Source organism: Bombina bombina, chromosome 3 (assembly GCF_027579735.1).
Source record: "Bombina bombina isolate aBomBom1 chromosome 3, aBomBom1.pri, whole genome shotgun sequence".
In the NCBI taxonomy this organism is placed as follows: Eukaryota; Metazoa; Chordata; class Amphibia; order Anura; family Bombinatoridae; genus Bombina; species Bombina bombina.
The window spans coordinates 611901832-611917594 of record NC_069501.1 but is presented as its reverse complement, the minus strand read 5'-3'; the positions used below and the strand labels follow the sequence as shown (position 1 = coordinate 611917594).

At 35.5% G+C, this 15763-nt stretch overlaps 1 protein-coding gene across 1 annotated transcript in view; it reads right to left on the bottom strand.

Moving 5' to 3' along the window:
* Positions 1-15763, bottom strand: part of LOC128652451 (CUB and sushi domain-containing protein 2-like) — a 1617569-nt gene that overhangs the window by 540263 nt on the left and 1061543 nt on the right. Inside the window, 2 exon segments of the mRNA XM_053705390.1 lie at positions 14354-14548; positions 15030-15356. Of these exon segments, the coding sequence (XP_053561365.1) occupies positions 14354-14548; positions 15030-15356 (522 nt within the window).

Below are 15763 nucleotides of genomic sequence, written 5' to 3'. Positions count from 1 at the left end.
ATGACATTATAGGTTATTATAGGGTGACGGTGAGTCTGTAATTCTTACTGTGTGACATTATAGGGTATTATAGGGTGACGGTGATGCTGTCATTCTTACTGTTTGACATTATAGGGTATTATAGGGTGACGGTGATGCTATAATTCTTACTGTTTGATATTATTAGGGTATTATAGGGTGAGGGTGATGCTGTAATTCTTACTGTTTGACATTATAGGGTATTATAGGGTGACAGTGATGCTGTAATTCTTACTGTATGACATTATAGGTTATTATAGGGTGACGGTGATGCTGTAATAATTACTGTTTGACATTATAGGGTATTATAGGGTGAAGGTGATGCTGTAATTCTTACTGTTTGACATTATAGGGTATTATAGGGTGACGGTGATGCTGTAATAATTACTGTTTGACATTATAGGGTATTATAGGGTGACGGTGATTCTGTAATTTTTACTGTTTGACATTATAGGGTATTATAGGATGACGATGATGCTGTAATTCTTACTGTTTGACATTATAGGATATTATAGGGTGACGATGATGCTGTAATTCTTACTGTTTCACATTATAGGGTATTATAGGGTGACGATGATGCTGTATTTCTTAGTGCATGACATTATAGGGAAATATAGGGTGACGGTGATGCTGTAATTATTACTGTTTGACATTATAGGGCATTATAGGGTGACAATGATGCTGTAATTCTTACTATATGACATTATAGGGTATTATAGGGTGACGGTGATGCTATCATTCTTACTGTATGACATTATAGGTTATTATAGGGTGACAGTGATGATGTAATTCTTACTGTTTGACATTATAGGGTATTATAAGGTGACGGTGATGCTGTAATTCTAACTGTTTGACATTATAGGGCATTATAGGGTGACGATGATGCTGTAATTCTTACTATATGACATTATAGGGTATTATAGGGTGATGGTGATGCTATCATTCTTATTGTTTGACATTATAGAGTGACGATAATGCTGTATGTCTTAGTGTATGCCATTATAGGGTATTATAAGGTGACAGTGATGCTGTAATTCTTACTGTTTGACATTATAGGGCACTGTAGGGTGACGATGATGCTGTAATTCTTAATATATGACATTATAGGGTATTATAGGGTGACGATGATGCTAACATTCTTACTGTATAACATTATAGGGTATTATAGGGTGACGGTGATGCTGTAATTCTTACTGTTTGACATTATAGAGTATTATAGGGTGACGGTGATGCTGTAATTCTTACTGTTTGACATTATAGGGTATTATAGGGTGACGGTGATGCTGTAATTCTTACTGTTTGACATTATAGGGTGTTATAGGGTGATGATGATGTTGTAATTCTTACTGTATGACATTATAGTGTATTATAGGGTGACGGTGATGCTGTGATAATTACTGTTTGACATTATAGGGTATTATAGGGTGACGGTGATGCTGTATTTCTTACTGTTTGACATTATAGGGTATTATAGGGTGACGGTGATGCTGTATTTCTTACTGTTTGACATTATAGGGTATTATAGGGTGACAGTGATGCTGTATTTCTTACTGTTTGACATTATTAGGGTATTATAGGGTGACGTGATGCTGTAATTCTTACTGTTTGACATTATAGGGTATTATAGGGTGACGGTGATGCTGTGATAATTACTGTTTGACATTATAGGGTATTATAGGGTGACAGTGATACTGTATTTCTTACTGTTTGACATTATAGGGTATTATAGGGTGACGGTGATGCTGTATTTCTTACTGTTTGACATTATAGGGTATTATAGGGTGACGGTGATGCTGTATTTCTTACTGTTTGACATTATAGGGTATTATAGGGTGACGGTGATGCTGTAATTCTTACTGTTTGACATTATAGGGTGACGGTGGTGCTGTAATTCTTACTGTATGACATTATAGGGTATTATAGGGTGACGGTGATGCTGTAATTCATACTGTTTGACATTATAGGGTGACAGTGATGCTGTAATAATTACTGTTTGACATTATAGGGTATTGTAGGGTGACTGTGATGCTGTAATTCTTACTGTTTGACATTATAGAGTTTTATAGGGTGACGGTGATGCTGTATTTCTTACTGTTTGACATTATTAGGGTATTATAGGGTGACGTGATGCTATAATTCTTACTGTTTGACATTATAGGGTATTATAGGGTGACGGTGATGCTGTGATAATTACTGTTTGACATTATAGGGTATTATAGGGTGACAGTGATGCTGTATTTCTTACTGTTTGACATTATAGGGTATTATAGGGTGACGGTGATGCTGTATTTCTTACTGTTTGACATTATAGGGTATTATAGGGTGACGGTGATGCTGTATTTCTTACTGTTTGACATTACAGGGTATTATAGGGTGACAGTGATGCTGTAATTCTTACTGTTTGACATTATAGGGTGACGGTGGTGCTGTAATTCTTACTGTATGACATTATAGGGTATTATAGGGTGACGGTAATGCTGTAATTCTTACTGTTTGACATTATAGGGTGACAGTGATGCTGTAATAATTACTGTTTGACATTATAGGGTATTGTAGGGTGACGGTGATGCTGTAATTCTTACTGTTTGACATTATAGGGTATTGTAGGGTGACGGTGATGCTGTAATTCTTACTGTTTGACATTATAGGGTATTATAGGGTGACGGCGATGCTGTAATTCTTACTGTTTGACATTATAGGGTATTATAGGGTGACGGTGATGCTGTGATAATTACTGTTTGACATTTTAGGGTATTATAGGGTGACGGTGATGCTGTATTTCTTACTGTTTGACATTATAGGGTATTATAGGGTGACGGTGATGCTGTATTTCTTACTGTTTGACATTATAGGGTGACAGTGATGCTGTAATAATTACTGTTTGACATTATAGGGTATTGTAGGGTGACTGTGATGCTGTATTTCTTACTGTTTGACATTATAGGGTATTATAGGGTGACGGTGATGCTGTAATTCTTACTGTTTGACATTATAGGGTGACAGTGATGCTGTAATAATTACTGTTTGACATTATAGGGTATTGTAGGGTGACGGTGATGCTGTAATTCTTACTGTTTGACATTATAGGGTATTATAGGGTGACAGTGATGATGATTTCTTACTGTTTTACATTATTAGGGTATTATAGGGTGACGTGATGCTGTAATTCTTACTGTTTGACGTTATAGGGTATTATAGGGTGACGGTGATGCTGTGATAATTACTGTTTGACATTATAGGGTATTATAGGGTGACGGTGATGCTGTATTTCTTACTGTTTGACATTATAGGGTATTATAGGGTGACAGTGATGCTGTATTTCTTACTGTTTGACATTATAGGGTATTATAGGGTGACGGTGATGCTGTATTTCTTACTGTTTGACATTATAGGGTATTATAGGGTGACGGTGATGCTGTAATTCTTACTGTTTGACATTATAGGGTGACGGTGGTGCTGTAATTCTTACTGTATGACATTATAGGGTATTATAGGGTGACAGTGATGCTGTATTTCTTACTGTTTGACATTATAGGGTATTATAGGGTGACGGTGATGCTGTATTTCTTACTGTTTGACATTATAGGGTGACGGTGGTGCTGTAATTCTTACTGTATGACATTATAGGGTATTATAGGGTGACGGTGATGCTGTAATTCTTACTGTATGACATTATAGGGTATTATAGGGTGACGTGATGCTGTAATTCTTAATGTTTGATATTATAGGGTATTATAGGGTGACGGTGATGCTGTAATTCTTACTTAAAAGATTCAATTATTTATATAAATATTTTTTCAACCATGCAAGTCGACTAGGCTGACTATAACTGACAAATATAAGGATCTCTAAAAAAAATCTCTTTCTGAATGGCCAGTCATTTCAGTGTATTACTAAGATGCATGATGCTCCAAAATGCTAACTGAAGACAAAATTGCACTTCTGCTTGTCCAAATGAAAGAGCAGCAAACTGAAAGCTATGTTTTTGTAAGAAACTTACTGTAAATAGTACACAGTAAAAGTTTGTGAGTTGAAGGCATAGATCAAATAAATCATAGTCATGCATTCACTTTTACAGAGCTTAAAGTCTCTTAGAGCTTAAAGAGCACAATTTAGAGACTAAGGGGTAGATTTATCAAGCAGCGGATGCAGCAATCTACCCCCAATGTTTCTGGCTCACCGGAAACATAAGTTAAGAAACAGCGGTCATAAGATCGCTGCTCCTTAACTCATCCGCCACCTCTGAGATGGTGGACTGCAATCATCCTGATCAGATACGATCGGGATGATTGACACCCCCTGCTAGCGGCCTATTGGCTGCTAATGTGTAGGGAGCGGCAGTGCACAAGCATTTAATCAGAAATGCTTATGCATTGTTAACTGACAACAGCGTATGCTGTTGGCATTTAGCAATATCTGACGGACATGATTCACTGCAGCGAATAATGTCTGCCGGAATTTGATAAATAGGCCCCTAACACTCTAAATGAAGCACTAAAATGTGGTACTAGGTTTAAAGGGACATGAAATATGATGTGCACGGTCCCGACCTTAACGTCATGCTTTTCAACAAAGGATACCAAGAAAATAAAAGAAAATTTGGTTAAAGAAGTAAATTGGAAAGTTGCTTAAAATGTTATGCTCTATCTGAATCATAAAATAAACTTTTGGGATTTTTTGTCCCTTCAAAGCTAGTCATAAATAGAAAGTGCTTTTTGTCTTAAATATTGTAAACACATTTGAATAAATGCTTGTTCTTCACTGTATGCTGGACAAAGACTATGGCAAAATGATCAATTATGTTTTTTATGATTTTACAAGAATCAGGAATGTCTGAAATATAGGTTGAGACGGTTTTAAATAAAACTAAAATCTAACACTGCAAGCTAAATGCTGAGGTAGAAAAACATTATTTGTTTAGATTACCTGTATTGCAATTTTGCCAACTATTCTAATACCAAGTAACAGTAATCCCTTCCAATCCCCCCACACATATTGAATAAAACTACTCACCTTCACGTATTATAACCATGGGTGTTTTTTGTAATATGGGCTATATTCTATGGAAGAAACTTATAAACATTTTTCTTCTACAAAATCATCCATCATTGTTTTCAGAGAGCTTTTGTAGAAAAACCATGTGCTAAGCTTTTCCGCTGCAATAGTTTTTACTCTCAGACTCCTGAAAAATCATTTGAAGATATTTATTTTTAAAAAAAAGTGTTTTTGGATACTTTCTCTGTGTGCTCAGTTAAGTTTGGAAACTTAGGACCACTCAATGCAGTTTGCTGAGGCTTTGATCTCAATGATCCATCCAATCAAATGATCCAAATATGTTAAATGGCTACAGTTTGTCTATGAATGAGTCATTTATTAAAAAAATCTATGTTTAGAGTATATTTACATTATTTTCATCACCTTTAAGTGTTGAAGAATAGTGCTTATATAGTGATCAATTAAAATCTCTCTGTGATTTTCTCCTCAAATAAGCTTTTTACCTGAATTGGTTAGTTTGTTAAAAGAGTGCAGCCATGAACACCTTTTCAACAGAAAAGCTCCTCAAAAAATGGGAAGCTATAGCCAATGCACAGCTCTTATGGTTACAGAAAGTTCTATTCAAAGAACCTATGATGATCCATTTCCATCCACACCACTGCTAAACCATCTAAATGCATATTGTATGTTGTCATGAGAAGCAGACTGTGCACCATTTTTCTATTGCTATATGGTCCCTTTTAAACTTTATTTATTTTTATTGTTTGTTAAAGAACCATTTCCATTTTGGCATGTTCTTAAAAAAAGATGGCGACTATGAGTTTCTATTGATAGGACTTATAATATCTTCTTATGCTTAAACTTTAAACCTGCTCCATTGCAACAATATTTCTGCCTAGGAGACCTTTAAACAACATCACGCCTTCTTGACTGTTGTTTTTATAAGAGATGCTCCTCCATGCCCACTAAGTCCGAACACTAGTCATTTGGTTCAGATTGTTTAGTAAAAATAGCTCCAAAAATCTATCATACAGATTTTAATATCTCCCAACTCCTAGTGCTATAGAAAGCAGGGCTACATTTATGGTCTCATTAACTTGTCTAAATTTAAGGAATTTGCATTTGAAAGATTAGATCTTGCTATTGACACTGCTTCCTATATCAGTCACTGTTTCTGCCTTACAATAGTTATGTTGTTTTGTCCCCTTTACTTACTTGCAACGTATGCTACTTGCTCCCCACCATTCTAACCAGAAACGTATTTTTTAGAACAATATGTTGGCTCACCTCCAGTAGCCTATTCTCTCCTGTGACTTTATCAGACTTTCCAACCTTAAATAAACTTTCCTAGAGCTGCCCTTTGCAACCTGACTTGACTGGTCCTTTATTAAAGGGACAGTCTACACTAGAATTTTTATTGTTTTAAAAGATAGATAATCCCTTTATTACCCATTCCCCAGTTTTGCATAACCAACACAGTTATAATAATATACTTTTAACCTCTGTCATTATCTTGTATCTAAGCCTCTGCAAACTGCCCCTTTATTGCAGTTCTCTTGACAGACTTGCAGTTTAGCCAATCAGTGCCTGCTCCCAGATAACTTCATGTGCACAAGCACAGTGTTATCTATATGAAATACATTAACTAACACCCTCTAGTGGTGAAAAACTGTTTAAATGCATTCTGAAAAGAGGTGGCCTTCAAGGTCTAAGAAATTAGCATATGAACCTCCTAGGTTAAGCTTTCAACTAAGAATACCAAGAGAACAAAGCAAAATTGGTGTTAAAAGTAAATTGGAAAATTGTTTAAAATTACATGCTCTATCTGAATCATGAAAGTTTATTTTGGCCTAGACTGTCCCTTTAACTAGCCCTAAAGGTACCTGCCTCTTTTGAATCCATCTCACCCCAGCCCTCTCTCCCCATTTCTCTTTTTAGCTGCCTATTTTGTTTTTGTTGACAATTCACTTAATTGTTTCTCCTCTACTGCTCTTCTTTGTTTACCCACAAATGTATTTCTTAATCAATCTCCTCCCAATCATTTAGAATACCAACAATGTTGCTTCCCACTTTGTCAAGCACTTCTTCAGCCTCTACATCAATCATTCTGTTTGCGTACAGAAAAGATGTGCATATTACTGATTTTATTACAAGGACAGAGACTCATATTTTGCTATATATCTTTTCTGAGGACAGCATTTTAAAGTACATTAAATTCAAACAAACAGAGAATACAGTACAGAACAGAACTTATTAACCAATGAAAACAGAGTTAGACATGGAGTGGACAAAGTTGACCAATGAGCATAGTCCAACACATCATAACATAGCCAGTAACTGTTCAATCTTCCTCTTTTCTCTTTGCTGCTCAAGATATAAGTATATTGTGTTTTATTGTACTCAATCCCTTCTAGACATAGAAATCTCAGATCTATTGGGGAAGAATGCAATAGAACTTGCACCTTCCACAATAGATTCTTTCATCAGCAACATGTTTTTTGTAAAAAAGAAAGAAGGTTCCCTTCGTCCTGTCATAAATTTAAGAGAACTAAACCAATTCCTTGTTTTCAATCACTTCAAGTTGGAAGGTATTCATCTTTTAAGGGACTGTCTTTACAACAAAGACTGGCTTGTAAGACTAGACCTAAAAGATGCTTACCTATCAGTTCCAATACACTTAGATTTCAGGAAATATCTGAGGTTCCTATGGAGAAACAGATTATGGCAGTTTTCTTGTCTGCCTTTTGGCCTTTCTTCTGCACCTTGGGTTTTTACAAAAATTCTCAAACCAGTCACAGCCTGGTTGAGAAAAAGAGGAATTCGTCTAATAATAAACTTGGACGATATCCTTCTTATCCACCATTCTCCCCTTGTTTTGAAGGATCAATTATCCTTGACGATAAATTTCCTACAAAACCTGGGGTTCATTATCAATCTATTCTAGTACCTTCCCAGAACCTAATCTTTCTCGGATTCAATGTGGACACCATATCAGCATCTCTCAGTCTCCCTTTGGAGAAGTTCAAAAGAATCAAGAAAGAGATTCACTATATTATGAAGAAGGATTTATTCCCTATTCGTCTTTTAGCCAGGATTATAGGCCTCCTCTCCTCTTCCATTCAAGCAATTTTCCCAGCTCCACTTCATTACAGAGCTCTCCAAAGATTAAAAATCTATTATCTTCGACAGGGATTCTCTTACCAAGACAAAATTTCTCTATCTCAGGAAGCTTCGGAAGAATTGAATTGGTGGCTCCTGAATATAGAAGCCTGGAATGGGAAAGCAATTTTTGGGAATTCCCCAGATTTAATAATAGAATCAGACGCGAGCAAATCTGGTTGGGGTGCAAGATGTGGTCCCCTTATTACAGGAGGAAAATGGTCTCCTGCAGAACAAAATCTCCACATCAATTGCTTAGAACTTCTTGCAGGAGCCTTTGCGGTTCAAAGTTTTGTCAAACACAAAACCCCTGTAACTATTCTTCTTCGAATGGACAACATCTCGGCTGTCCGTTACATCAACCGATTAGGGGGTACTGCCTCAAAAATCTTATCAGATTTAACAAAATATTTTATACACAGTTGTCTATCCCAGAATATATCTATTCAAGCAGAATATATTCTGGGTCTGAACAATCAAATGGCAGATTGGGGATCGAGATATCTTACAGACTTCAGCGATTGGAAATTGAATTCTTTACTTTTTCAAGAAATTCAATCCCTAAGGGGTCCCTTCTCAATAGACCTCTTTGCTTCTCGTCTGAATCATCAGATATCTCCTTATTTCAGCTGGAGACCAGACCCCCAAGCTCTAGCAATCGATGCTTTTCTACAACAATGGCCGATCACAGGAGCTTATGCTTTTCCACCCTTTTCCATGATTCTCAGGACTCTACTTTTTGTCAAGCGTCAACAGATTTCTCTACTGATAATAACTCCATTTTGGCAATCCCAGGTCTGGTATCCTCTTCTACTAGAGTTATCATTCCTTCATCCAATTCTACTTCCATCCAGATCAGATCTTCTAACAGATCCTTCAGACCAATTTCATCCTCTAGTCCTTCAGGACAAACTTCATCTAATTGCCTGGATGATTTCAGGGGCTCCTGGTCTGGCATCGGATTATCGGAAGAAGCTAGACTCCTCCTTCAGGATTCCTGGGCCCCTGGAACCAAAAAATGTTATTTATCCTCCTGACTTAAATGGTCTAGCTGGTGCAATTCAAGACACATGGATCCCATTTCAGCCCCTTTAAATCAAGTAATTAATTTTTTATCTTCTCTTTTTCAAGCAGGTTTAGCCTATAGATCTATTAATGTAGCTAGATCAGCTATATCTGCGGGGCACGAACTACTAAATAAAATCCCTATAGGTAAAAATCCTACCATTTGCAGGCTTCTCAAATCTATTTGCCTTAAACGTCCTCCTTCTGCAAAATATTCATCCTTTTGGGATGTAGATCTAATTATTTCCCTATTTAACTCTTGGCCTAATAATGAAAGTTTATCTCTTAAACTGCTTACTATTATATTAACCACTCTACTTTGTCTTTTATCCTGTAAAAGAGTTTCTGACGTTAAAGCTATTGACTCTAATTCAAAATCTTTTTCCCCTCAAGGTGTCATTTTCTCTATCTCCCGTAGAACCAAAACTCTATCTTCATCTATATTTTACCCCTATTTTTATGAACATCCTAAGCTTTGTGTAGTTCTTTGTCTTAAAGAATATGAACAGAGAACTTCCTTGCTTAGGTCTTCATCTCACAATCAACTTCTTATTTCTTACGCTCCACCTCATTTACCAGTTTCTTCCCCTACTATAAGTAGATGGGTTAAAGAAGTTATGAATCAAGCAGGTGTCAATAGTTTTTTCTCTTCTCACTCAATAAGAGGAGCTTCTGCTTCAAAGGCATTTTCCAAATCCGCTTCCCTTCAGGATATCCTTAATGCTGCCGATTGGTCATCAGATTCGTTTTTTAGACAATTTTATTTTAAACCTAATCATTCTATTCCTTTTAATTTGGTTTCATAAGTTCTTTGCTTTAAACTAGCAAAATATGAGTCTCTGTCCTTGTAATAAAATTCCGATTATCCTAGCTTTGTGAAGGTATAATCTAGATTTTATTAAAGAGACAGAGACGAGTATTTTCCCTCCCATATTTTATTGTTCTTGTATTTACATGATGTTTTTACCCTCCCTATATATATTAAAGTTTTCTATCATAATTATTATTAACATTGTTTTACTATATTTTATTTTTAGTGCAAAATCCCACTCCAGGTTTTCAAGGAACCGTCTGAGCATTGCCTACAGTTACTACAATCAACTTCTGCAGGATTTCTATCATCTGCAAGCAAGTTTTCCTTTATCCAAGTCTTCAAGAATCTCTCCAAGAAAAACTGCTTTTCTTCAATGTTCCTGTTCCTCCTCATCTTCACATTCTTAAGAATCATGTTCTACTTTTTGGACAATATCCTTTTTGGTTTTCGCAACAAAGTTCAAAAAGGAAGATTGGACAGTTACTGGCTATGTTATGATGTGTTGGACTATGCTCATTGGTCAACTTTGTCCACTCCATGTCTAACTCTGTTTTCATTGGTTAATAAGTTCTGTTCTGTACTGTATTCTCTGTTTGTTTGAATTTAATGTACTTTAAAATGCTGTCCTCAGTAAAGAGAAAAGATATATAGCAAAATACTCATCTCTGTCTCTTTAATAAAATCTAGATTATACCTTCACAAAGCTAGGATAATCGGAATTTTAAAATGAAAGATGGTATAGAGTGTATATTTTAATTAAAGGTTTACAAAAAAAATTTGTATACAAAGGGTCAGGTGAACTGGAAGTGTTAAAATATATGTATGTTAAACACAAAAGTTATATTTGTATTTAATATGTAAATGTTTGAAATTATATTTATGTGTGACAAAAAAATAATTCTGTTATAAAGAAGATAATGATAATTTTATCACTCACTAAAGTATTGTCTTGTCAATATAAAAAGTGTGCCCACCTAAAGACCCACCAAGACTATGACAGTCTTTTTTTCATAATGAATTGCAAAAGTTATCTCCCTTGCTTGCAAAGGATGATTGAGAGGGCTTGTAGAGTTTGGATTGCTTAGTGTATACTGTAATTATAGTTCCATTTGGCTGCTTGATAGTTGATACTGATAGGAAGATAAACAAAGTTTTCTGCACATACACTTAGTGCTGCAGTAAGTGATCTTTGTTGATCACTTACTAAAGTGTTCTCTCATATAGATTCATGTGTTAGCATCTCACTAGAAAACAATGCCTTCAAAGTCTCAGTATGAGCACAAATACAGAGACCAGCTATCAAAAACTCACATATCATTTTATAGTATTGTTGTCTCTCACATGCAGAACCTGCTTAGAGGGATAAAGAGCTCTAAAGCTAAAGTTTGCCATTCTAAAATTCTAGACCTAGCAGTAATGACAAAACGTCTTAGATTATCTTTCCAGACCAGAGAGCTTTAAAGAATTTGACCACCAATCTCTGACTATGGGCTAGATTAAATTTGTGCTCCACTTAGTAATACCAGCACACGCAAATGTGCGCTGTTATTACATGCTGAGCACAATGCGAACCAGACCTTGCGTTCACATTGCGCTTCCATAGGCTTCAATGGGAGCCTCGTCCTCATGCCATGACACACGGCATGAGAACCTAGTGCAGTGAAGGGGATAAGTTGCGCAGTGATGGGCAGCAAAGTGTAAATGTAAATATATAAAAATTCATTAAAATTATGGGGAAAGATAAAAAACTGAAATTAAAATCCTCCATATCTCAAAATTAAATCAATGTAAATATTTGCATAGGAAATTAGTACATCTAGGCAAGATTCCCCGCTCGCTTTTTCCCAGAAATACCTCATATACAATGTTACCAATGCACAAGAGAATTCTGGGTAAGATATGCAAATTCTCAGTTTTTTGCTTCAAAATACTGTTTTAACACAGTGATCCTTTTAACAGGATTATTGCAGCAAACCAGAAATCACTCACTAGACAGCCTGTTTCGTTCTTTTCGGAACTCATCTGTAGGAGATAGATTTCTGGTTGCTGCATTGGTAAAGCTATTTTCAAGGTTAAACCAAAATTCATTAAAATTTGGGGGGAGATAAAAAACTGAAATTAAAATCCTCCATGTCTCAAAATTAAATCAATGTAAATATTTGCATAGGAAATTAGCACATCTAGGCAAGATTTCTGCTCGCTTTTTCCCAGAAATACCTCATATACAATGTTACCAATGCACAAGAGAATTCTGGGTAAGATATGCAAATTAGATATGCAAATTCTGTTTTTTTTTTTTATATGTATATGTACATATAAACATATTAACACAAATATATATGTATCAAAGCATATACATATATATTTACAGGGAACACACAGTTCCCCATTGACTGCAATGTAAAAGCACTTTTTACCGCACCCGCAAACTTTAACCCCTAAAAACTGCTTTTTTGTGCAGTTATTTTTTATTTTGGAGGCAATTGGGGGATATTTTGAAAATTAACCAGAGAGCGCTAATTGCTAATGTCTGGTTATTTATTGCAACGGACAAATTTGCCTGTTTACAGGCGAGCAATAAATTAGCACTCCACTTGTAATTTAGCCCTATATTGACCCAACCGTCCTTTAAAAAAAATATGTAAGGACCACGCATGCTATTACATCCAAAACACGTAACTAAGAATTAATTTGCAATCTCCATGTGCATTATATTTACAAGACTGAAAGTAATGCATTACATATAAAGGGATATGAAGCCCCATAGTTCTATTTCATGATTCAAACAGAGCATACTATTTTAAAGAACTTTCCTGTTAACTTCTATTATTTGCATTGTTCTCTTGGAATCCTTTGTTGGAAGAGTAGTAGTGAACTACTGGGAGCTAGCTGATCATCACATGGGTGAAACAATAACAATAGGCATATATGTGCAGGCACCAATCAGCAGCAAGCTTCCAGTAGTGCATTGCTGTGCTTGAGCCTACCTCGGTATACTTTTCAATAAAGAATACCAAGAAAACAAAGCAGGAGTAAATTTGAAAGCTGATTAAAATTGCATGCGCTGTCTGAATCATAAAAGCTTCGTTTTGACTTTAATATCCTTTTCATGTTGCACTTTCATATCCTTTTAAGCCAGTTTCTCTATTTCCCCTTGCCATCAGGATAGCTGATGAAATAACGCTTGTTGTTCCCAAGTCTCAGCTCCCTTTCTAGACAATGTGGCCCCATAATTGGAGCTACAAAGCTCTCATTATCCCCCTGTCAAGATGGCTTAGTAAATGGTCCTATGTGATCCTTATCCTGCTCTCCTTTTTTAGGCTATATACATATCTTTAGATTTGCAATATAAGAAAGCCATTGAATTCAACCAAAAGCATAACAACTGTACTTATTTGTGTATTAATACAGAGAAAATAATTAGCAAAGCACAGTAGACTAATTAATTTTTTCCCACTGCATAAAACCATCACTAATTGAAACACATGCAAATCTCTTTTCTGCCCTCTTGTATCTTTTTCAGGGAAGACTTTTAATTGCAAAGTAGAGAATATTTTTTTTGTAATCTGAAACTAAACTATAAAGGATAAAAAAAGTCTTTGAAGTAAATATCTATATTTTGCAAACTTCATTTGTACAGAATAACATGGGCAAGATAGAAGACAGGAGGCCATAGCAGAGGACATTTCCATCAGACACCTTTTTTGCTGTGACTGCAGAAATTCATGGAATTAGCTATTAAAGGGACATAAACCCAAAATTGTTCTTTTATGATTGCGATAGAGCATGCAATGTTAAACAACCTTCCAATTTACTTCTATTATCAAATTTCCTTAGTTTTCTTGTTATCCTTTGATGAAAAGAAGGAATGTAAGCTCAAGTATGTGCACGTATCTGCATCACTATATGGCAGCAGTTCTGCAACTATATGGTAGCACTATTTCCTGTCATGTAGTGCTTTGGGCATGTGCACACTACCTACCTAGGTATCTCTACAACAAAGAATAATATGAGAACAAAGCAAATTAGATAATAGAAGTAAATTGGAAACTTTTTTTAAATTGTATTCTCTATCTAAATAATGAAAGAAAAATATTGGGTTTTATGTGCCTTTAACATAGCTAGAATATACCATGTAAAAAGGCAAAAAAACATCAGTATCATTAGCATACAATAATTTGATAAACCAAATGCATAGATAACTGACACAAGCGGGCAGGATGCCCCATATGATCTTCATGTACATTATTTGTTAATTTCCTTTATGAAGGTTTTTATCATTGTAGGTACACAGGACATTACCTTCACACCTCAGCACCGCGCTGTTCCACACCACATTTCCTTCCTTCATTATACAGGTGATTGTCTCAGACCCATGTGTTCGAATAAAGCCGTCATCACAGAGAAAGGACACAGAACTCCCCAACTGGAGGCTCTCCCCAAATCTCTTACCATTCACAGGAACCCCAGGATCTGGGCATTCGTTATGTCTGAAAGCTGGATGATAAAACAAATAGGTATAGAATCTAGTCATGTACTTATGAAAAATATACAGATGTTTGGCAATTATTAGCACCAAATATGGACCTTTAAGAGTACATTGTGTACAAAAGTATAATTTTTTTTAATTGTTCACATATAAGCCATGGACACAAAATTGTATATGTGTGTAATTTTTACTAATGCATTAATGCTAACAAAATGTCAGATAACTTCTCATCACTTACTTTACAATTTAAATTGCAATTACACTTACTGTAGACAAAACAAGGTTACTCTGTTTAATCAATAAATTACATTTGCAATAGAAACTAAATTAAAACAGTATAATAATAGAAAAAGACTTTTAAAATAATATTTGCAATCATGTGACTGAATTTTTGGATTCAGGGTCCTTATTAATCATTGAATCTCATCATTTTCTTTTGTTCATTGGTAAATGTGATACATAATTGTCTGGAATAGTCAAGACACTTACTTGTGAATGTAATGTTGAACCCTCTCTTCTCAGTGGAATGATCAGTTTGAAACTCCAACCTCAGTACATGGCCACTGCTGGTGAGTGAGGAAGGAACCTGGTTTCCTGAAAATGTGCCCAAGACAGGTGACTCTGGAGACCCTCCATCTTTAATAGCTAAGAAGTCAAACTGTGGCTCCACATCAAAGTCATTGAATGCTAAGTGAATTCGGCTTTCAGGCTTAGCAATGATCAGCCACACACAGTGCAGGTGGTTGCTGTATTCCTCAGGGTAGTTTGGAGAAAGGACATTACCGGATGGGGTGGTGAAATTAAAGAAGCAGGAAACTAAAGAGAGGCAGAAGAAAGGAAAAACAAAAAAACAAACAAAATGTTCAGTCGACTTCTAAAGTTTTATGTTCATGAATTAACAACTATATGTAAAAAAAAAATCTTCCTACAAATATTTTAACTATTTTTACTTAAAGGGACACTCAGGCTTTATTAAATTTTCATGATTCAGATAGAGCATGTAATTTTAAACAACTTTCCAATTTACTTCCATTAAAAAAATGTGCACAGTCTTTTATATTTACACTTTTTTTGAGTCACCAGCTCCTACTGAGCATGTGCAAGAACTCAGACTATACGTATATGCATTTGTGATTGGCTGATTGCTATCACATGGTACAGGGGGAGTGGAAATATATATAACTTTAAAATGTGTTAGAAAATAATCTACTACTCATTTGAAA